The sequence below is a fragment of the Chlamydotis macqueenii genome, chromosome 1 (genome assembly GCF_036417535.1).
Source record: "Chlamydotis macqueenii isolate bChlMac1 chromosome 1, bChlMac1.mat, whole genome shotgun sequence".
NCBI lineage: Eukaryota > Metazoa > Chordata > Aves > Otidiformes > Otididae > Chlamydotis > Chlamydotis macqueenii.
Window position 1 is genome coordinate 444,167 of NC_141556.1, and position 21,430 is coordinate 465,596.

Consider the following 21,430-nt stretch of genomic DNA (forward strand, 5'->3'; position numbering starts at 1 on the left):
TCCCTTGCTCCTGCTCAGGAGGCCTGCCCTGCTCCCCTGCAAGGACAACAAGGGAGCGGGGCACTTGGGATGCCCCTTCTCTTCGGGGCTGGGCAGGATGTGCCAGGGTATCATTCCTCTCTCCTGGGGAGTTTCCCTGGGGAGCCTGCCCGTCCCACGGGGCAGCGTGATGCGAGATGGAGAATTGTGGGGCCGCTCCCCGCAGACCCTTTGCAGTGCTGTGGTCACAGGCTGCTGGGATCCTCAAGGCAGAATCTGCTGGGAACGAGTGTCGTGCTGGTGGAGGGGAGCGGCAGCGGTGCCCCTTCTCCTGCGGGTGTTGTCTCCCAGGGGATCATAAACCTGGAGCTGTGGTGGTGCTTTGTCTCCAAGCCTTTTGCCTTGCTGTTAGCCTTGCCCAGGCCTGGGCCGGCCGCTTGCCCTTGCTGGGGTTTTTCTCTGAGAGCTCTGCGGGTGTTTACCAGTGACTCGAACTGGAAGGTGTTTCTGCCCACTGCTGGTGCTTGTTTATCAAGGCACAGGTCAGCTCAGGGACTGGGGCTCCGAACGCAGCTGAACTGGTACTGGATGGGGAGCATTTCTCTTCCCTTTTCTGTGATCTGACAGAGTGTATTTTTCTACTATGTTTTTTATTCTCTTCCTCCCCGCCTTGTTGCTGGCGAATACATTTCTGATTTGCTGTCTCGTGTGTAGGTCATTATCAGGCATTGCGACTTGCGTAGTTTCTCTCTTCTGCTGAGTCTGTGTGTGGGAGAAGGTATACAAAACAGGATCAGTTTTTGCTGAGTCTCATCTTATTGCCTAGAAACATGCTGCATTTTGTGGTGTAACTCATGAGCGTATGTACTCAATGGTGTAACATTCCCCTTATTTAAGAGGCAAACTTTATTAGTATCATCTTATTTCCTTTTAATATCTTCGCTGTTCGATTGACCCCAGATGCCATCCAACATCATTCCTCCATTCAGGTCTTTGACATTATTTATTGTTGCAACTATATGTTTGTGTTTCTTCAGCGCTCAGCTAGTATGACGGTGGCATATCCGTGGCAATTTTGATTGATTAAAATCATGCAAGCCAGATGTCATGGAGCAATATTAAACAATGCCTCTAAACCATGGCATCTAGTCCCTTCCCATGGTCCAGTAATTTTACAATATAAAGAAAACGTCGATCAGTCTAGTAGAAGTCGTGCTTTTCCTGGTGATGCTGGGTTTAATAAAGCAGTCCATAACCGCTTTGGCTGATAGCTCAGTTTTGCTGTAGGCCACTGATTCTCTAAGTGTGTCCTGACATTCACAGGTCATTTGCGTTGTTAAAGGCTTGGTTGATTAATTAAACAACCAGCTAACCTAACAAAACCCTCTTCCCTGCTTCAGATTGGCTCTTCGTGGTTACTGGTTAATCAATGGAAATTCATACTTTTTTTTTTTTTTTTTCCTACCCATCGTTTTACAAAATTGACTTCCGTGATGAGTGGTGAGCCGTCAGAGCAAGTGTCCGGAGGCAGAATGCGCTGGGCAGCCGCGGATACTCAGGATGGGCAGCAGCGCGTGCTCAGGATGGGCAGCAACGTGCGCTCGGGACGGGCCGTGCGCGGTGCAGGGTGTCGGGGGAAGAGAGCTGATGCACGCTTGGAGATGGTTCGAGTGGGGTCTGCCGGAGGGGAGAGAAGCCCAGATGCAAAATGGGAGTTTGTTAGAGTAGCAGTGCCCGCTCCAGGACAGGAAAGGCATTTTCGTTCTCTTCCTTTAGTGACGTCTAGGTGTTCATTTTCCATGTGACGAGGTGGTGTACCGGCTGCAGGGGAAGCAGAGCCACGGCTGTGCCGCAGGTTGTCCTGGGCAGTGTGGAGGTGAGCACAGTGGCTCTGAGAGCTGCGCCGGTAGCGCTTGGAGGAGTCTGGGTGCTGAGCCGGTAGCGCTTTGCCAGGTCTCTCCAGCGCCTCTGGAGCGAGGCAGAGACGATGAGTGTGATGGTAGCATCTCAGATCACCTCCTTTTGGATAGCACACGTGCCTCTGCTACCACCTAGCTCTGCAGGAATTTCACCAAATTGTTGTCTTCTGGTCTAGCTCACATGCTGGTAGTGCTGAGTATTTTGAGCAAAATACTATCTATATTAGGTAGCTGGAATTAAGGCACGTGTTTCAGGATGGACTTGTTGTTATAAATTATGGATGTTTGAAGCAGTGTAGGATGATTTGCGAAACGTTTTATTTAGAATCATAGAATCACAGAATGGTTTGGATTTGAAGGAACCTTTAAAGGTCATCTAGTCCAAGCCCCCTGCAATGAGCAAGGACATCTTCCTCTAGATCATAAGGAGGTTGTGGACTTGTTGGAGAAGGTGCAGAGGAGGCCATGAAGATGATGAGAGGGCTGGAGCAGCTCTCCTGTGAGCCCAGGCTGAGAGAGCTGGGGCTGTTCAGCCTGGAGAAGAGGAGGCTCCGGGGAGAGCTGAGAGTGGCTCCCAGTGCCCAAAGGGGGCTGCAGGGAAGGTGGGGAGAGACTCTTCAGCAGGGCCTGGTGTGACAGGACAAGGGGTGATGGTTTTAAAATAGAGGGAAGCAGATTCATATTGGATAAAAAGAAGTTCTTTACACTGAGGGTGGAGGAACACTGGCCCAGGGTGCCCAGAGAGGTGGTGGATGCCCCATCCCTGGAAACATCCCAGGCCAGGTTGGCCGGGGCTCTGAGCAACCTGATCCGGTTGGAGATGTCCCTGCTCCTGGCAGGGGGTTGGGCTGGGTGGGCTTTAACGGTCCCTTCCCACCCAAACCATTCAATGATTCTGTTCTGTGATTCTATAGATCAGGTTGCCCAAAGCCCCATCCAACCTGACCTTGAATTTGATAACAAAAAAAACTTGGAAATTAAGTAATGCATACTTGTAATGTTTTCTTTCTCTGTATTTGCTAATGTTCATACTTCTGTTGAAATCCTCCTTTTCCTTCTTAGTGATGGTGATGAAAGCTCTGCATCTTCTCCTTAGAGTTTCCAAGTGTTCATTTAATTGATGTCCTTGTTTTACTTTGCATTAGACCAAAGCGAATGTATGGATAAGATTTTTCGTGGTTAGTGACCATTTTTTTTCACGCTGAGAAGCCTTTCTTACCGCCAGGAAGTTGTTAGTTGTGTATGGTTGTCAGACCATTTTTAGTCCACTATCTTTCCCCAGATTCTTATTGCACAGACACGTTCAGTTGTTGTCTTTTTCTTCACTGGGTCGGTTTAGAGTTTTTCCTACTTTTTGTGCCTTTATGACCAAAGTAATTGCATCCTGCCTCAGGGTTTGTTTTCTGTGGGAAGCGTGATATACGTTTCCAGATAGACCCAAAGGAATCTGCAGTATTCAAATGCAGCAGCCTGCAAACTCTGCAGCCACTAATAGAAGAAAAATGCTAATTTTTTTTAAACTGGCTACCCTGTGGAAGTAAGGCTGTCAATACTGGCCCTCCTAACGCTATTTAACTTACTATTAACTTTGGTTTATTTTCGCAACTTGAAATTCCTTTGTACCGCAGAATTTTTACTGAGAACGTGGTAATATTGTCAAGTCGTCCTGTGTGAACCTGGAGGCTGCAGTTGCCTGGGAACAGTCACGCTTTCGGGCTGCTGTTGGGAGGCTGCCAAGGCTCTGCATGTTGGACAAATACTGGCTGAATTGATCATCAGAGGAGTGGTTAATAAATTTGTCAACATTGTCATTATTTTGTTTTAATTAAAAGCCACGGAGTGGAGGAGCACGCCTGTTCCAGCGGCTCTTCTGGCTCGCCAGCTGGCGCTGCGGCAGGCCTGCCGGCTCACCTGCCCGGCGGGATGCTTCCTTCCGAGGGGGTGGGAAGGCGGCGGGGGGCGGCAGCCCCTTGGCCGGGCAGCACGGCCAGAGGGGTTGTGTGGGGGCACCTGCAGAGTCGCCGGCGCCGGGACCCCCGCCACGGCAGCCCCTTGTCTGAGGCCTCAGCGATGGTGGGGAGTGGTGACGTGCCAGCCGCCGCACACCGCCCGGCCTGCGGGAGCGCGGTCCCGTCGAGCATCTGGAGCTCGGGGTAGAGCCGTGCAGGGAGGCAGTGAGACGGAGAAACAAACGGGATGAGCAGCGTAAGCGTTGGGGAAGTTGCACAAGGGAATGGATCAGCAGGTGAGTGCTGAAGTAAACTGATTTAACAAAACAAACCAGTCAGTAATGACGGAAGGAATTTTAAGTGTGGAGCAGATGAGTAGGTAGTAATAATGTGTGTTTTCACTCAAAACAGTTATTATATCAGGGAAAAGAGATTAGCAGAGCTGTTGAAGCCATCTTTAGCAAAAGCCTTGGTGTCAATGTAGAAAGCTGAAGACCAAAGAACTTTCATGTGGTATAGTAGTTATGCTGTTAGTGGAAAACAGGAAAATTTATCAGCTTGGAAATAACTTCTGGAGAGATTTAACCATTGCATTTTCAGATGACCATGTCTCCCTAGTCTGTTTTAATTCTTTAGTAAGAGAGAATGCATACAAGAGAGCTGCCTGATGTGACTTACCAAAACTTCAGAACAGTTTGGTGGAAACGCTTCTGAAAGGGCTGTGGAAGTTACGTGTGGAGAGCAGGAGAGCTGCAACGTACTGAGTGCCAGGCAAGGACACTGGCATGGGAAAGCAGGAACGAGTGACGGGTTCTTGTCTTCAGGAGAGTTTGGCCGGGTGGTGAGGGCAGGAGGGGGAACACCCACAGAACATTGATAATTTGGGGAGGAAGATAGCAAGCAGGTGGATGGGAGTGCAGTGACCCGGGGTCAGACCTGCAGCGACAGGCAGAGCTGTTGCTCTTGGAGGGGTAGGGACAAACCCTGGGGGGGTGAGGTGGGCACAGTGACACCTCGCCAGGGAGCCCTCCCAGCCTAGGTCAGCAGTTGGCTTAGGGGTCCCTGGGCCACAGTGGGTTACCTCATAGGCCCCAGCTGATGTCTTTTCCAGGAAATGGCAGTGTTGTATTTTGAGTGCGTGTCAGCCCTTAGAGCTCACACCAAGTGTAAGGAAAAATGGCGCTGTGAGGAGCCAGTGGCTGTCAGCCTCACCTCGATCCCTGGAAGGTGACAGAGCAAATCCCCTTGGAAGCCCAGGCACACGAAGGTGACTGGGAGTAGCCAGCGTGGATTCACCAAGGTTAAATTGTACCCGGCCAACCCGATGGCTTTCTCCAATGGGGCGGCTGCTCTGAGCAAGCAGAGCACAAGAAAGGTTGTCTGCCCTGCTCCTGGGGAAGTTCAGTGCGGTCTCCCGTAGCATCCTTATCACAAAATATGACAGGGATGGTTTGGGCAGGTGGATGACGAGGGAGGTGGGCCACAAGGCTGGCTGGACCACCGGGCTCCGAGCGTGGTGATGGGCCGTGGGGAGTCCAGCTGCTGGCTGGTTACAAGCCCATTGCTCAGGGAGGGACACGGGGGCCAGTACCGTTTGGTGTCTTCATCAACTGCTGGGATAATGGAGGGAGATCCCTGTCACCAGCCTTGGGAGCAGCCAGGGCTCGGCTGGGACAGGCCCTGCCCATGGGCTGCAGCAGCTCTGTGCACGCAGACAAGACGGGGTGACCAGCTTCCCCGAAATGGCCTGGGGGATCCTGGGGCCCCTCAGACCTGGAGGCGTCAGCGCCCTCAGGTGATGGAGGCCGAGCTCCTCCTGCCAGTGATGGCCCGAGGGCAGCCAGCGGGGTGAGGGCAGAGACAGCTGCCCTCTGCTCAGTGCTGGCGAGACCTGTCGGGATACTGGGGCCAGACTGGGCTCAGTGGTGCAGGACGGACATTGCAGTAGTGTGGTGGGTCCCATGGGGCCCTCGGGACGGTCAGGGCTGGAGCGTGGGGGCTGGAGGGAGGGGCTGAGCATGGGGTGTGCTCAGCCGCAGAGGAGGAGGCGAAGGGGAGACTGTTGCGGCCTGTGGCTGCCTGGCGGGGTGGGGAGAGCGGGCAGAACCGGGATCCTCTCGGAGGGGACGGGATGGGACGAGAGGCACGGGCTGCAGCCAGGAACACCCTCCCTCGTGGCAGAAAAAGCCCTTCACCGGAAGGAGATGGGACACTGACTGGGGCCCCGAGAGGCCGTGGGGCCTCTGGCCTTGGAGACGCTCAGCACTCGGCCGGCTGCGGCCCTGGGCAGCTGCCTGCTCCGAGCAGCCCAGCTCTGTGCAGGACCCTTCCCCTGGCCCGAGCCTGTGACGTGCCGGTGTGGAGCCCCTCACGGAACACGTGCTGGGTAGGAAGGAAATACCGGTTCTTTGTCCTACTTTGGTTCTCCTAGTTGAACTTAATCTCCTCCCGAGTTTTGTTTGGAAAGAGACTTTATTGCTGGTGGGTAGGAGTTAGTGTAATTTAACAGAAACGATGCAGTTGTAACAAACAAGGTGTATGTGCAAAATCTTGCAGTCTTAAGTATGAAGAAAAAAAATGAGGCTGGTTGTTGAGACCTCGGGGCAGCGGGTGTGTAGGTTAATGTGAGACAGGAGAGGGCTGCAGCTTTGAGGAGAGCGGGGCAGTAAACTGTAGCCCAGAGTTATTGCTGCAATTAGAGCCAGATCTGGGCAGGGTGCTCCGGCTGGGTTAAGCCAAACGCCTGCTGATGCGCACCACGCTGATTTGTGGTTCTGACTATGCAAGTGAAGGTACCTGGGAGACTAATTTGGAGTCGATTGCCGGAGCCCAGCGGCGTGCTGTTGAGCAGATCACTGCCAGTGTGCCTAATGAAGATGTCCTATCTGTCACCTTGTCTTGTGGTGTTTGCGTTGGTTCCCAAGAGGATAATACCTGTTTATCTCTTCCGTGCCACTTTTGGTTTTGTCATATTCCTTCTCCGTCTTCTCTTTCCCAGACTGACGAGTCTTGTCTGTTTAGCTGAGCCTCATGCAGATGCCACTCCAGGCCATCGATATTTTCTCCCTTGTCTGCACCTTTTCCACTTCTGGTTTGTCCTTTCTGAGAGGGGAGCCGGGGCTGCAGGTGGCCTTGAGGACGCAGGCATACCAGGGGCTCACGCAGTGACGCGATGATGCTTTCTGTTTCTTCAGTCCCTGCTGTTCTGGTGGGCAGAGCATTGCTGTGGTGGGGTCGCAGGACTGCCGGCCACAGCTGGGCAATAGCCAGCTCAGAGCTCATTAGCGTTTGAGGCGTGTGGCGTTGATCTGCTGCGTGGCGTTTTACGTGTGTGGCGTTGATCTGCTGTACTCTTCAGCCGTTTGGCTCTGTGAGGTTGTTCTGCTGGGACCTGCAGCCAGCTCTTGGTTTTGGTATGCCAGGCACCTTCATTGTTGGCTCACAGCTCGCCTCGCCTTCCCAGCCCATCCCAGACCCGCGAGCAACACAGGCACTGGCACTGGCACGGATCCTGTGTCTCTGCCGTGCACGCTGCCCGGCTGTGCCTGCCCTCCGCAGTATGCCTCTGTGCGGGTGAGACCCTTCCCTCTCCGCCCCGGGCAGCAGAGCTGTTCGGCTGCACAGCCACGCTCTGGGGCCAAAGGCACCATAAGGATCGTAGAGATCCGTAAGGACCCAAACTTACATTCACCCCGAGTTCTTTCATTAACAACCTGACCAATCCGTAAGATCTTTATGGGTGAGGTTGTCAGGATACATTAGAAATGACTGTTTTGCAGTATGCTGAGTATAAAAATACAGAAGCAGGAGGAAATACATTCCCTCTGCTGACAATTTTTTCATGTCGCTAAAAGCAGTAGTGGAGTTCTGAATAAAGCCGTAAGCATTGGTGTCATTACTTAGAGCACAAAAAAGCCGTACTGGGTCGAACCAGTGGTGTGTCCGGCCCAATCTCCGTCCCTCGCAGTGGCCGAAGGACGTGCTCTTCGGGGAATGCACGAAGTCTGGCTGCTTTCTGCAGCTCGTTCCCCCCATGCTCCTCCCATTTCAACACCTGCTGTTTTAGGGTTGTTAGAGGCTGCATCCCCATCTTCTAATTTATTTTTTATACACATGTAGAGCAAATTAGGCCTGGGCCCATCAAAATAAATTATCTTTTAATTCACGCAAATGCAGAGTTTTGCAGGTAACTCGGGACTAGTGCCGGATCTGTAAAACAAGGCGCTGTGTCCTGGAAAGGACCTGGGCTTTGGCTGTCTGAAGGGAACAGAGTGGTCAGAGGAAGCTGAACCCAAACTGCCACATGCTTTAGGGGAGAGCTAATGGGATGCCTGGAGATGGAAGCAAGGGGATGGTGAGTTGAGGTGAGGAAAATATTTTATAGCTGTATATGACAGCTGGGAGACAGATGCTGGAATATTGCCTCTGGCTTTGATTCTGCACTTTAAAAAGTGTATTTAAAATTAAAGAGGGTGCTGAAAAGAGCAACAGAAATTATTTGAGACCTGGAGAACATGAACTACAATTTATGAACATCAGGCTCTCCTGCACCTTGAATGGGGCTGAGAGGTGACAGTGTTAAATGGGGGCTGCCAGTGTAGCAAGAGACCGAGCACTGCAGAGCTGTTCGGTATCGCAGAGAAAGATGGAACAGGAAATACTGATTGTATGGGAAGCTTAAACAGTGGACATCGAATGAGAACTAAGACATATCTCTTTTCATTGAGGATGAGTGTTTGCTTATTAATTTGTCTGAGGAGCGTGGTTTCCATCACGTGATGTTTTGAAACTCACGTTGGATGCTTTTCAGGAAACTGTTAGCCACATTCAAGTAATTTAGTTCATTATGGTAGCTACTGCTTGAAACTTATGGGGCAGTGATACATTGCTCAGACGAGATGATCCTACAGGCCCTCTTGGCTTGGAATTTGCTGAATGGGAGTGCATGCTGGATATGTGCTACGAAGGCATCTACAGTACGCTCTTTTCACTGGTTTTTGTCTATTCTCTAGGGGAACTTGACTTCGTTTGCTCCTTTATACTGAAAAGTTCTGTATCTCTTTTGCACATGTTTGTTAGGACCTGTCCATCCAACTAGCATGCCTCAGTCTTGATGCTGAATGACCAGAAGATCTTTTCCCTTTTCTCCAGAAGCAGCTTTCTTCTAAATGACTTTTTTTCAGCCCTAGATAGAACTAAAGCTTCCCAGGTCCTCATTTTCCAACAGATCACAAGCTAGAGAGATGGCTGCGATTGTGGTGCTGCAGTGAGCCAGGCAGGAAACATTCCCAGGTCTGGGAAGGTACCAGTTATCTCTTTAACCTGTCTTGGGCTCGTTGGTGGTGTCAGCTTGATTTGCAGGTCCAACACTTTTGCCTTTCCCTCTGTGCTGCCTTTTCTGCATGAAGAGTTCAGCAGTTGGATGAAACTGGCCGTCGATTTTGCTCTTCAGCAGCCCTTCCCATGCAGGTGGCTAATAATAAAGCTGTTGTAGCTCTGTGTGAGAGGGAGTTTTTGCCTGAACCAGTCACTTAGAGTTAATTAGGAGTGGAATCTCTTTAAACATTCATTGAAGCTGCATTTCTATCAGAGGCAGCTGCTGCTCTGAAAGCGCTGGCTGGTGGGACCAAAGGATGGGGCTGTCGCTGTCAGTACTGCTGAAGAGCTGGGGTAAGGGAGCTCCTGGACTCCTGTTTTTTAAATGGAAGTGACTGGGTGGCTTCTCGTCTCAGGCAGTGGATGCCAGGGGATGATACCACATCCTTCCAGACTGCCTCTCAAGTAGCAACCATTTCTCGGGAAAACCCCTAGAGCCAAAATACTTTGTTATCTACAGGATGTAACTGCAAGCAGGGCTCGTGCTCCGGGAGCTTTCCTGCTGGGAGCTGAGAACCTCCCTCCTGCTCTTTATCTGGTTTCCTTTTGGTGGAGGCGGCTTCTCCCAGTGTGGCGTTCAGCACAGCGGATGACAGGGCCAGAGCTTTCCTCAGGAGGTGATCTAAGACCAGAAATTCCTGTTGTTTTGCCAGCATACGCAACTTGCTCTTTAAGCTGGTCCCAATTTGCCTTTCAGCAGCATCCCGTGCACAAGAAGCTTGTGCTGGTTTCTCCTCTCCTCCACTAAAACGCAGAGTGGTGTTTGCTCTGCCCTGGTCCCTGTGGAGCCCAGCTCCTTCCCTGGACTGAGGTCCTGGAGGGAAACAAGCTGCCATGGCGATGTTCAACCTGTCCCACGGTCCCCGGCCGGGCGCCGGCCGCGCATGGGGGCTGCTGCTGGCTCCCCAGCCTCTGCCTCGCAGGGCTGCTGGTGGGATTCCTGGGCAGGGCTGCCTCGTGGCTCTGATCCCTTCTCCCACTGGCGTGCGAGCGAGGCCGGGAGGATCCTGCGGGATTTCACACGCTGCAGGGGACCAGTGACTGTGCCCCAGATCACGGGAAGAGCTGCTGCTGAAACTGCTGCTTAAGGGAATGGGTTATGAATGAGCAATTAGGAAGAAAAGAAGTGTAATTGGAGAGAACCAAACGGAATCTTTTAAGGAAAAGTGGAAATGTTACCTGGCTAGTTTGTTTTATACACAGTGTCTGTTCCTGTAACTTTGTCCCAGTCCTGGTGTTACAGGGAGCTGCTGCCTGCTCTGCGCGAGCGCCTGGCTCGGTGCTGCAGAGTGCTGCACGCTCCTCTGGGACGCTCTGCTCCGGCTCCAAGTTCTGATGCGCGGCGTTTGTCCTGTGCAGACCGCGCCGTGCCCCTGGTCACCTTTGTCTCCTTGTCCGTCACCTGTTTCCTGTTTCTGTTGTTTCCTGAAAAGACAGGGCCACCAGACCTGCCTGTGGTACCGGAGATCTGGGTGTGCTGCCAACTCACGAGGCTCACAGCAGCCCTTTGTGCATCGCGTCAGCCCAGAGCCCAGCCCGGGCCCCGCGTGGCGCTGCTGGTGAGCTCCCGTGTCAGGAAACCCGCCTGGTTAGCCTTCACCTTTGTTTACGATCTTCCTTGTCAGTGAGGGATCCAAATGAGCGCTTTCTTGCTTCTGGCACTTCAGTTGATGGCAGCAAGGGACCTTTTTGGAAATGCATGTGGTATTGGTAAGCAGGCCAGCCTTGTTCTGGTGGGCATACGTTTCCTCCAGGCTCTGCTTGTAGGTGTGAGGCATGACTCCACAGAAAATATCTAGATTTTTCAGCAATGTAAATAATTGTCACAGCTCCTGTCCGTGTTCCGGGGACAGAGGCCAGGCCTTTGGGCCCAGAGCGCGGCAGAATGGCGGAGCCTGTCCTGGGTGTGAGTGCCTCCTGCCAGTGCTCTCCTCCCGCTCCCGGGAGGGTTTGCATGCTGCGGTGCGGAGCGCGGCCAGCGCCGTGCGCAGGTGATCAGCGCTTGAAGTCATGCTTCAGAGCTGCTGTGCTCCTACATCTCCTGGGGAGCTTTTGTTCCTTCTCTGCGAGACCCTTTGCGTTGGCATCCGCTGTGACCGTGGCCAGCGAGGAGCTGATCCTGCGGTTGGTCCTCACGGCCAGAGCTCTGGGACTCCTCCTTGGATGACTCTCGTGCCTCGGTTGCTTGCCAGCCTCACCCACTTTCCGCCAGGCTCCTGTCTCCCTCTGCGTCTGTTAGTTTTTATGATTCAGTTCTGTTGTCATTTTGCATGTGGTGTGGCAGGATTGTGCTCTTTTCTGTTCCCATTCAGAGTCAACTCCCATTTTCTAAAGAAAATCTACTTTTGATAGATTCTTCTGCTCTGTTGCTTTGGCTGCTCCATCTTTCTGTAGGGGCCTCTTAGAGGCTGTTTTTTCATTTTTGCCGTACATTTTCTGAGAGCTTCTAATGTGATAGTATGAAATATACTCCCTGCTGCCTGCAAGCACATTACCTTTTCAGCTTCTTCTTTTAATTTCCTTTCGACTCTTTCTCATTTGTGTGTTCTTCGATGAAGAATTTTGGGCTTTTCTGCTCTTAAGGGGTTGTTGAATGTAAGTTCTTTGTTGTCACTATTGCAGGGCGGCTCTTGAATAGATCTTGTCTGTCATCCTGCGCGTTGCTGAGGATTGAATCTGAAGCTGTGAGCCCTTTCTTCCTTCAGGAAGGAGTCATCCGTGCTGTCTGAAAGTTGAGAAGCTGTACCATTTCCTTTCAGGAGTTGTTCCTAAGGCTTTGATTGTTGTGATCAGAGCTTATAATTGTGTGGAAGCAATTATCGCTTGTAACTGCAAACCAGAGTGAGCAGCTTGTTCTGAAAGCTGCTCCCCCTGCCCCACTTTGAGCTTGCGTGCTGGCGCTGGGACCTGCCCAGGTGTGGGGTGGGCTCTGCGGGCGCTGTGCCGTGCCGGCCGGCACACGGGACTGGCACCGCCACGGTGTGCTCTGCACAGAGGTGCCTCCTTCGGCTCCCTGGGATCCCTCCTGGGCAGTCTGGGGACGGACACTGGGAACAGCGCAGAGCCCCTCATTTCAGGGGAGCGTCAAGAGGAAGGGGACAGAGACTTTTCCTTCCCCTGTGGGCTCGGGACCGTGCAAGGCAGTTTGGTTCATTTTATAAATGATGCTGACCTGAGTGTCCAGACCCTTGTGGCTGGAGTCACTCGTGCGTGTGAGCTGCTGTGCAGTGCTGTCTCCGGGCTGGCCCTGTCTGAGCGGTGGTGGCAGGTGCCCCACGCTGTCCAAGCTCAGCGCCTTCCTCCTGATGGAGACGGGATCGGTGCCTGGCACGGGATCGGCAGCTCAGGTGGGCAAGCCCTGCTGTGGCCGGAACCAGCCCGGTGCTGGTGTGGGAGCTGCCGGGGCTCTGGCATCCAGAGCGATGTGCCCCTGCGTGCCCCAGAACACAGAGGAGCCCTCCCTGCTGCGGCTCCGGGGCACAGCGAGCCTGGTCCCCCCGTGCTCGGAGCAGCTTTCTCCTGCTGATCCCCGCGGGCTGGGAGCCAGGGCTTCACGGAGCGTCCCTCGCACCGTTCTGGCAAGGGTTTGTGGGATTTGCCTCGCGGTTTGGGGTTGCTCGCGGAAACGCTGAGCTGCGTCATGGGGTGGAACAAGCAGGTCTGGCTGTGGGATCTCTGGTGTGAGAAAGTCGTTCATACCCGTGGTGGCGTTTGGAGGAACAGTCGTAGGAGATGTTTGAGTGGCTGGGTTGTGCCCGCAAAGGGCTGTGCAGCGCTCTGGCCGCACAGATGAAGTAGGCGTTTTCTTCTTTCTGGTTTCTGACACAGGCTGAAGACAGAAGGAGACGCTGCAGGGTGGAAGTTATTCTCTCTCTTAAATATGGAACAGTGATGCTCCCCAGATTATGTCTCTGCAGTGTAGTTTGGTGTAAAAGTCAGTGGTTTTTGTTCTGGGACCTTCCTTCAGCCAGTGCTTGTGCACATGTGTGTGCCTGCCAGTGCTTTTTCTTTTTTCCACTAGCTACATATTTTAATTCTGAACAACATAATTGGACAGTGAGGAAGAGTCCTAGAGGGTAAATAAGCATGTAGGAAAGTATGGACAACATTTATTTCTTATTTATGGGTCCCTGGGAGACTGATGCATATTCTGCTTCTCTTTGAGGACCGAAAGAGGACGGAGCTGGTATTTCTGAAAGGTTTTGAACTCCTGATTTCTCACAGCAGCAACCCGCTGCCTCTTCCTCAGGCCTGTGGTAGGACAAGCCGTAGTTGATAAGCACACTGACTTGCTAACACGGTCAGCGATGAAATAGATAACGCTGACCTCTCTTTGCAGTGCAAATGCACGCTGCCAAGTGCAAGTTATCTGTGCCCGAGAAAAATGAGCCGTAACATCAGCTCGGTGGCTTTCTGTCTCCTGTGGTGGCTCTTCCGGCTGGTGCTGTGCCGGCGGGCAGGCTGGCACCGTGCAGGGCAACGCGGGTGCTCCGCTGGCGCCCGCCCCATGCCCCAGCAGGGTCATTTGCTTCTTTGTGCAAAGCTGTTTAATTTTTTTTTCAAAACAGTGCCTGTTAAATTCACAGAACCAAAAAGGAGAAGAACTGAAACAAGCCCTGGGGTAAAAATTTGAAGTGGAAGTGGGGCTGAAGGGGTGACCGTCAGGGTTTAGCCCCACTTGACAGTTAAAATACCATGCAGTCGCTCACTCGCTGACCCCCTCACCACCCACACAGTGGGACGGGGAGGAGAATCAGGAAAGAAAGAAAAGGCAAAACTTGTGGGTTGGGATAAAAAACAGTTTAACAGAACAGCAGAGGAAGAGAAAACAGAGATGGAACATAAAACAATAGCAGAATATCCTTGGGCACGTATTTTACAGTACAGTGGCTCATGGTGCACCCTGATGCCCAGCTCCTTCCCAGGGAGCCAAGGCTCAGCACCATCCCCACTGCATGGGGGCCCAGGGGATGGAACAGCCCTTGGGCTAATTGGGGTAAACTGGCCCAGCTGTGGGCTAATTAGTAACCTGTGCCAGCTGTGTCCCCCAGCCACAGGGCCACCAGCTCCAGCTCCTCTCCCAGCTCAGGTGAAGATTAGCTCCATCAGAGCTGGAACCAGGACAGCGAGCGAGGATGTGGGGTTACTTCTGGTGCCTGGGGTGAGTGTCCTTCTCCTGGTCCGGTGGGGATGTGGTGCGGTGGTGGCAGGAGCACTGGCGGTCCGTGGCAGCTTCTGGAAGTGCTGCTGGGCATGTGGAGAAGGTGAGGAACCTGCCTGGAAATCCGAATAGTTGTCTGTGTTCAGGCCTCAGCTCTTCAGCCCCTTCCTGGTGTGGCAGAGCTGAGGCTTCTGCTGCTGTGTGGGTTGGTGCCGCACCTGCCCCTGGACACGGTGTGCGCCTCTGGTCTCCTGTTGTAAGGGTGCTGATGTGGTCTAAGGGAATAACGAGGGTGGGCAGGAGCGTGGAGCGCCTCTGAGTGATGAGTGGAGCAGGACTCAGCCTGGGAAAGCAGCGGCTGCTGGGGGAGTGCTGCAGAGGCAGGGAGGGTGCTTGTTTGCTTTGCCTTCTGGCACAAAACCCAGGGGCGTTAAACAGGGCTGACAGGCTGTGGCTTTGACATGAAATGCAGAGACAAAACGTATGTGCTGTCTTCTCCTCCCACAGAAAGTGTGGAGGGGGAGGAGAACAAAGTGATGGCAGTGAGGAAAGGTTGAGGGCCAGAAGGCAAAACCAGGGGCCCGGGAGGTAAAACGGGGACAGGCTGTTGTGAGACCACCCTCTGGTGCTGCCAGCCTGGCACCCTCTCGCCTTCCTGCTCTTTGCCTGCGAGAGCGGATGCTGCTTTTTTGTTTTTGCACCTGTGGAGTACGTAGTGGAGAAGTCAGTAGACTCCTTGCACCCTATCAGGGATTTTGAAGTGAAATTTTGCTATTATACTGTCATTAGGTCATAAAATATTCTTTGTTACTTCTCATATTTTATAGAATGTTATAACAAACAGGATTTGAATCTGCCCTGAACCCCACAAAATGCATTAGGAGGGACCTGCTAAGTCTCATCCTTCTCTAACTTTTTTTTTTCCCTTCCTGTAATCCACGGACATATAAAAGATTGTGGCTTTCCCATTTTATCCTTCTCCTGGGTGCAGCTCTGGGGTGCAGGACCTTGGCGATGCTCAGCTCTAACTGCCCTCTGTTTCTCCCCACAGAAGTGTCTACGGCTGAATCCGGATGTTCCCGTGTGGGTTTCCAAGCAGCGCATCCTCTGCACTTTGAACCACAGCCTGAAGGATGTTCTGAACTACGGGCTCTTCCAGCCGGCCTTCAACGGCAGGGCCGGGAAGTTTCTGGATGAGGAGCGGCTGCTGAGGGAGTACCCCCTGAATCCAGACACGCCTGTTCCCTACTTGGAGGTAGCCATCTTTTTTTTTTTTTTTTTTTTTTTTTTTCCCCAAATGTGTGTCTATCTGTATATGCATACATGTATACACACACACGTATGTGCATGTACGTAAGTGTGTAGGCCTTCTGTGATCCCTTCCACTGTAGTCTCTGTAGGCACTGCCGATATTGATGCCCCCTATCCCACTCCCCCTTTTTCCCCAGTTCACTCCAGGAGTGAAAGCACAGGAATTTGTGTGGGTGTATGTTTACTGATGGAGAACTCATTGAGGGAAGGCTGAGGCAAGTGCCTCTGGGTTTCAGTGGCTCGTGACTACGTGAGAGCTCCATCACATCTGTCACAGCCCTGTGAAACAGCTTCCCTGTTTTCCGACCCCGTTGATCAAAATTTCTTTTTTTCTAGTGGTGTGTAACTGTCACAGGAAATTGCAGTAACAGAAGGAAAGCCAGTCTTGTAGGTACGGAGGGAAAATCATAGGAAGAGCTTTGAATATGAAGCTGAAGGACTTGAGTTTGGTATTTTATTTAATTTACAGTTACTGTAGAGACCAGAATGCAGCTGTGCGCTTTGACAGCGAATGGCTGTCCCTCTGTGGACCTCATTTGTGTGATGAGCGTGGAGGATAATCTATACTATTTTCTGTTCCAGAAGATTAACTGGAGCAGAAGTTAACTGAATTAACTCTGTATTTACATGCACTCTAGGTTTTGCCTTGGGCTGGGAGTTAGGTGATCACATGTAGGTGCTTATTCTAAGGTGACCCGCAGCGTTCCCTGGGCTCTGACCGTCGCTGGGGACGTCCCCACTGGCTGTAACGACAGTCCAGTTATCTGCACGTGGACTTCTAAATTTAGGGACCCAGTGCTATATTTTACCCACAAAGACTATTCAGAAAGTGTTACATGTTTAAGCCGCATGCGCTTTTATAAATGTGAGTGTGAATGCCGTTATTATAATTAATTCTGACTAATTTGGAAAGAACGTGCAGCACAATTTCTTAGCAAACTAATGTTTAATGTAGACAAAAACATTTGGAACAATGTTAGGAATGCTTGCAAATAAGCCTATGAGACAGTAAATTCCTTAATGTTCCTTATGCAGGCTTTAATGCTTTGTTTTAGTATAATTCAGCATAATATCCACATTTAATGTCTTAGCACACACATCGAAATGCAGACTTGACATGGATATTTGTTGTGTGTCATCTCGATTCTTCATCACTTGGTAAGAATGGTAGCTGAGCACGAGAGAGTTGTATTGGAAAACTGAAAATCTGGAATCTATTTACAAGACATAAATCCTGTGCTGATACCACTGAGGTTTCTTGAACCCAAAAGATAAAATTAGCCCTCAGGACTGAGTATGAAGGTAAATGAGGGATTTGTGCATTTTGACAGAAAAAATTACATTAAAAAGCAGGTATCTGCAGTGCTTCCCTGGAGAAGTGGCTCTCTTCTATGCCAGGGAGAGCTGTAGGCACTCCACATTCCGTTACTGGGATAAAACAGCAGCCGCAGCGCAGTGTACTGGTGATCAAGCAACGCGCAGTGGGGTCTCCCTGCCCGTCTGCTGGGATCCTGTTCCCTCGTGTGCATTTGGCGGTACCGACTGCATCTTGTGTTATCTTACTGGTTGTGGTCTGCTCTCAGAAGCTTGCTGTGTCCTTCTTAATGAGGCGGTTATTTTGTTGGCGTGCCAAACGCACCGTTGTATTCTCGCTGCTGTTAAACACCACACATTCAGTTCACGCACCTCGACAATTTGAATGAGGTTTGGAAATTCTCCTGCCTGTACATCCTCCCCGTGCAAGCCCGGTCTCCGGGTGAGCCGTTGGGGCCAAACCGTTGGCTGGTGACCAGCTTGGGGCCAGCCGGCGCTTCAGTCACTTCTTCAGAAATTTTACTGCTTGGTTTTAAGAAGCTGACTACGTGTTGCACAACTCAGCCCTTCTCAGATGAGGTTTTTGCCTTGCGCGTGGGTGGCAGCCTGCATTGCTGTTGCATCAAAGCTGGTGTAGCCAGGCTGCCTTTCCCAGACCTGCCTCAGCAGGACGCTGCCCCGGCCCCTGCCTGCGCAGCGTGGGGCAGCTGGTCGCCCTGCAGGACCTTCCCCAGGCTGAGTGCTGGAAGAACAGCCCTGGGCCAGTGCACCTGAGCCGGCGCATGGGGCAGGACGCTGAAAGCGAGTGTTCCACAGAGGAGCACGGCCTGGCTCAGCCACAGCGTTGCTCGGGGTCAGAGGCTGGGAGCGGCGCTCGTTCACAGACCCTCTAATGTGGTGCCGGGGGTGAAGAGGAGCTGCTGGAGGATGCTTGCATGACTGCGTAGGGGTGACAGAGGATCCCTGACACTGCCAGCATCTGCAAAGGACCAACATCAGTAAATCAGTGGGCAAGACAATTTTTACCCAAAAAACTCCCCGGTTGTGTGAGAAAACCTCTGCCCAGTAGTATGAGTTCGTGACAGACTGAAAACGTGCTAATATTTTGCCAGTATTGAAAAGTAAGTGGGATGAGCTTAGTAACTGCGGTCCAAAGATAACTTGGTGTCAGTTCCAGCTGAAGTAATGGAATGTTGATGGAGGATTAAGTTCATAGCAATTCAAAATCTCAGAATACAATTCACGCATTGAAAAAAAGACCTAATCAAACAAATCCAGTGTCATTCCTTAAGGAAACTGTAATTCTCCTTGATAAAGATAACTATACAAAGGTAGCAGCCACGTGAGGGTGGTTGATTTTGTTCTACATGATGTTCAAGTTCAGAGTTAGGGCTATGAAACGTCAGTGGGACAAGTGCCCTGGCTGGCTAATCAATGATAAGAAGTGGTTGTCACTGCGAGCATCACTGCGTGGATGTATTTATAGTGGGGTTCGTAGGGACCAGTGTCAAGCTTGATGCAGTTACCCCCGGAATCTGGGTGTAACTGTAAAATCCCTGCTGGTAAGGTTGGTGACACAGAGTTTGGCAGAGAATATAACAATGTCAACCGTGCTGTCTAGGTGCTGTGGTAAGTGGGGGTCCCATCAAAGTGTGCTCCAAGTCAGCCAAATGACAAACGTACAGGGACAAGGGTTGCTTGCGAAGGAAGGGCTCTCATTGTGGAAAACAAAGCTTCTGAAGACAAGCTTTGAGCCTTGTGGTTGAGAAACCAAACAGCAATTCCCAGTGTGATGCTGTGGCACAGCGTAACCTGGTAGTCCTTCAGTGTACCCTGGCAAGGGGTGAGTTGGTTTTGGGAGCGGTGGGGTGGAAGCGGCTGGTATCAGAGCAGCGTGTGGGCAGCAGTCAGTGTTCTTGAGAGGGCACTGGAAAGAGCCATGGAGTGGGAAAGAGCAGCAGAAATGATCTGAGAACAGAAAAGATCCCTCAGTGAAAGATTTAGTGCTCAGCCTGCTTACAGGAGAGTCAGCTCGGCACCACCTGTGTAGGAACCATCCTGGGGAAAAAACAGTCTGTTGTTGAAGAGATCCCTCATTAATTAGGAAGAGGCAGGATGAAGCCCACACTGTCTGGAAGCTGAAGCCAGACAGACTAACATGAAAAACTGGTCACAATTTCTTTAGTGAGGAAAGCAATTAACTATTAGAGCAAATTATGTGAACAGTGTATTCTGTAGCTGTTGTTGTTCTCAGATCTCGAGTGAATGTCTTCGTGCAGGATGACATTTGCTGGAGCTGCTCGAGAGCAGTATGACGCTGAGTGGTTTTGTTGATCTCATACCTGACACTCTTCCCTCTTGCAGTTCCGGTACAAACGGCGCGTGTACACCCAGAGCTTGCTGGATGACAAGCAGTTTGCCAAGCTCCATACAAAGGTAAGGCTGGAGTCGAGCTGGCAAGCTCAAAGCCCTGGCAGCGTGTTTGGCACCGATGGTCGCCTTCGTGGAGAGAATACTGGGTTTTGGGATGTTTTGGTCTTCCCTGCTTGCCAGACTGCAAAGCACTCCTGAGGAATGGACGGTGCCTGGCGTGGTTTAAGTGGGGGTGCAGGCTGAAGGACCCCATTAAGCCATGGTAGGGTGCTCACACAAGGATGGCCTTGCACTGCTTACGTGTGCTTGCAGGCAGGGGTGTGTCTGGACTGGGGTCTGCGGGAGAGCTCGGGGGCAGCTTTCCGTGGGGTGGTGAGGCAGAGGAACACATGATGGGCTGGCTGAAGAGAAGCTTTATTCTTTGGCATGGAGGAGTCACTGCATGCCTGGAGAGCACAATGGTGCGCATTGAGGAGCGCGCCTTCCCTCCCCCAGCAAGAGGCTGCTGCGCGCCTCCGCCTTGCACATGGGCTCGTTGCCTTGTCTCGGGCTTTAACCCGTGTGTTTGGGTCGGGATTTCACTGGTGGGATCTACATGTGAAGTGGAAGGCGCTCTCAGTCCACTGCAGCCCGCCACGTGTTGCAGGCAGTGATCAAGGCATGTGTCAAGATTAACGGTGCGGGCACTGAACGGGCTGTCCGGGTGTTTGGAGAAGAGGCAGTGCGGCAGGAACGGTGCACCCCGCCAAAACCAGCAGCTCTGTGGCCAGGGATAACTCAGCTGGCACAGGGATGCTGATGGTGACCAGGCCTTGGGCATGTGTTGGCTGGATGCCCTCTCACGTTGCTCTACCCCCAGACAGCTGTGCCTTGAGTCGGCACGTGGCTCGGTGCGGATGTTGATGGTTCCTGGGAGGTCAGGGCCGGCAGTGTGTGGGATCTGTGAGACAGGAGGAAGGAGGTGGGCTCCGGCAACTCGGCGCCCATTGCACAGTTGGGTGGCACTGGGCAGCATTTGACCTGCTGGGTGGCACGAGGACATCCTCGGCCTGCGTCAGACTCATTTTCCATGAGAGTCCGTGGGGAAGGGCTGGGGCAGGGGGCGATGGTGCGGAGAGGCTCATGGGGCTGGCCCGTGTGTGGGGGCACTGTGCTGGGGCAGGCTGTGCAGAGAGGTGTTGGGGGTCCTGGTTTAGGAAGGACGGGGCCTGGCTGGGCCCTGGGGCTGCGTGCTGGCTCTCGTGTTGCTGTGTATGATGAGCTCCCTCGGAAACCCCCTGTGCAGAGCTACCGCTTCCTGCCGAGGGCTGGGCCGCCTCCGGGCTGCTTTCCTTTTGCCCGGAGACGCGTGCCGTTGTCTGCCTTGACATCTCTTGGCTGCTCGGCTGCTCTCGCCCGACAGCCAGCGGCTCTGAGACGCATGGGAGCTGCCCGAGGTCGGGTGGCTGCGGAGGCACACGCGGGCCCTGTGCTTCCTCCTCGGCCTCCTGGCAGCCCACGTCACCCGTTTGTGGCTCCTGCCACGCGTCTGCGGGGTGATGCTTTGCTTCTTGTCGCATCTGCTCTGCAAGAGACAGGCGGGCAGGGGCTACAAATTTCCGGTTAGCGGGTGCAACAGCATGAGCTGAGCTAGGTGGAGCCACGGACAGAAAGCAGAAGGGAAGGAAACCTTCTCCCAAAGGGCTTGACCCACCCCAAAGGTGAAAACCTTCTTTGTGGGAAGAAGCAGGTCCTCTGCCTTCTGTTTGCAGAGCTACAGAAACAAGAAACAAAATGCTGTGAGGTTCAGGTTTGACTCACAAAGATTAAAGTCACGAGGCGTCTGTCTGATGGCAGAAGAATATCCAGGCAGCGAATCTGGAAAGCTCTCAGCATCTTCCTGGCGCCAGGAACCGTGAATCACGGTCCTGCTGAGCCTTGCCAGTGCGAGGCTGCGCCTGCCGGAGGGAGAGCTGGAGGTGCCTGCCACGGGGAGACCCGCGCGGCAGCATCTCAGGGCTTCCCCTGCGATGTGTGGTAGCCGTAAATGCACTTCGTTAAATACTCCC

General features: G+C 52.5%; 1 protein-coding gene across 2 annotated transcripts in view; it reads left to right on the forward strand.

The window, feature by feature from the left end:
* The window catches only part of SHANK3 (SH3 and multiple ankyrin repeat domains 3), a 330,415-nt gene that overhangs the window by 43,261 nt on the left and 265,724 nt on the right, over window positions 1–21,430 (forward strand). For both annotated transcript variants that reach the window (XM_086743634.1, XM_086743643.1), the window contains exons 4-5: window positions 15,436–15,639; window positions 19,374–19,445. In XM_086743634.1, coding sequence (XP_086599760.1) covers window positions 15,436–15,639; window positions 19,374–19,445 — 276 coding nt within the window. The remainder of the gene's footprint in view (window positions 1–15,435; window positions 15,640–19,373; window positions 19,446–21,430) is intronic.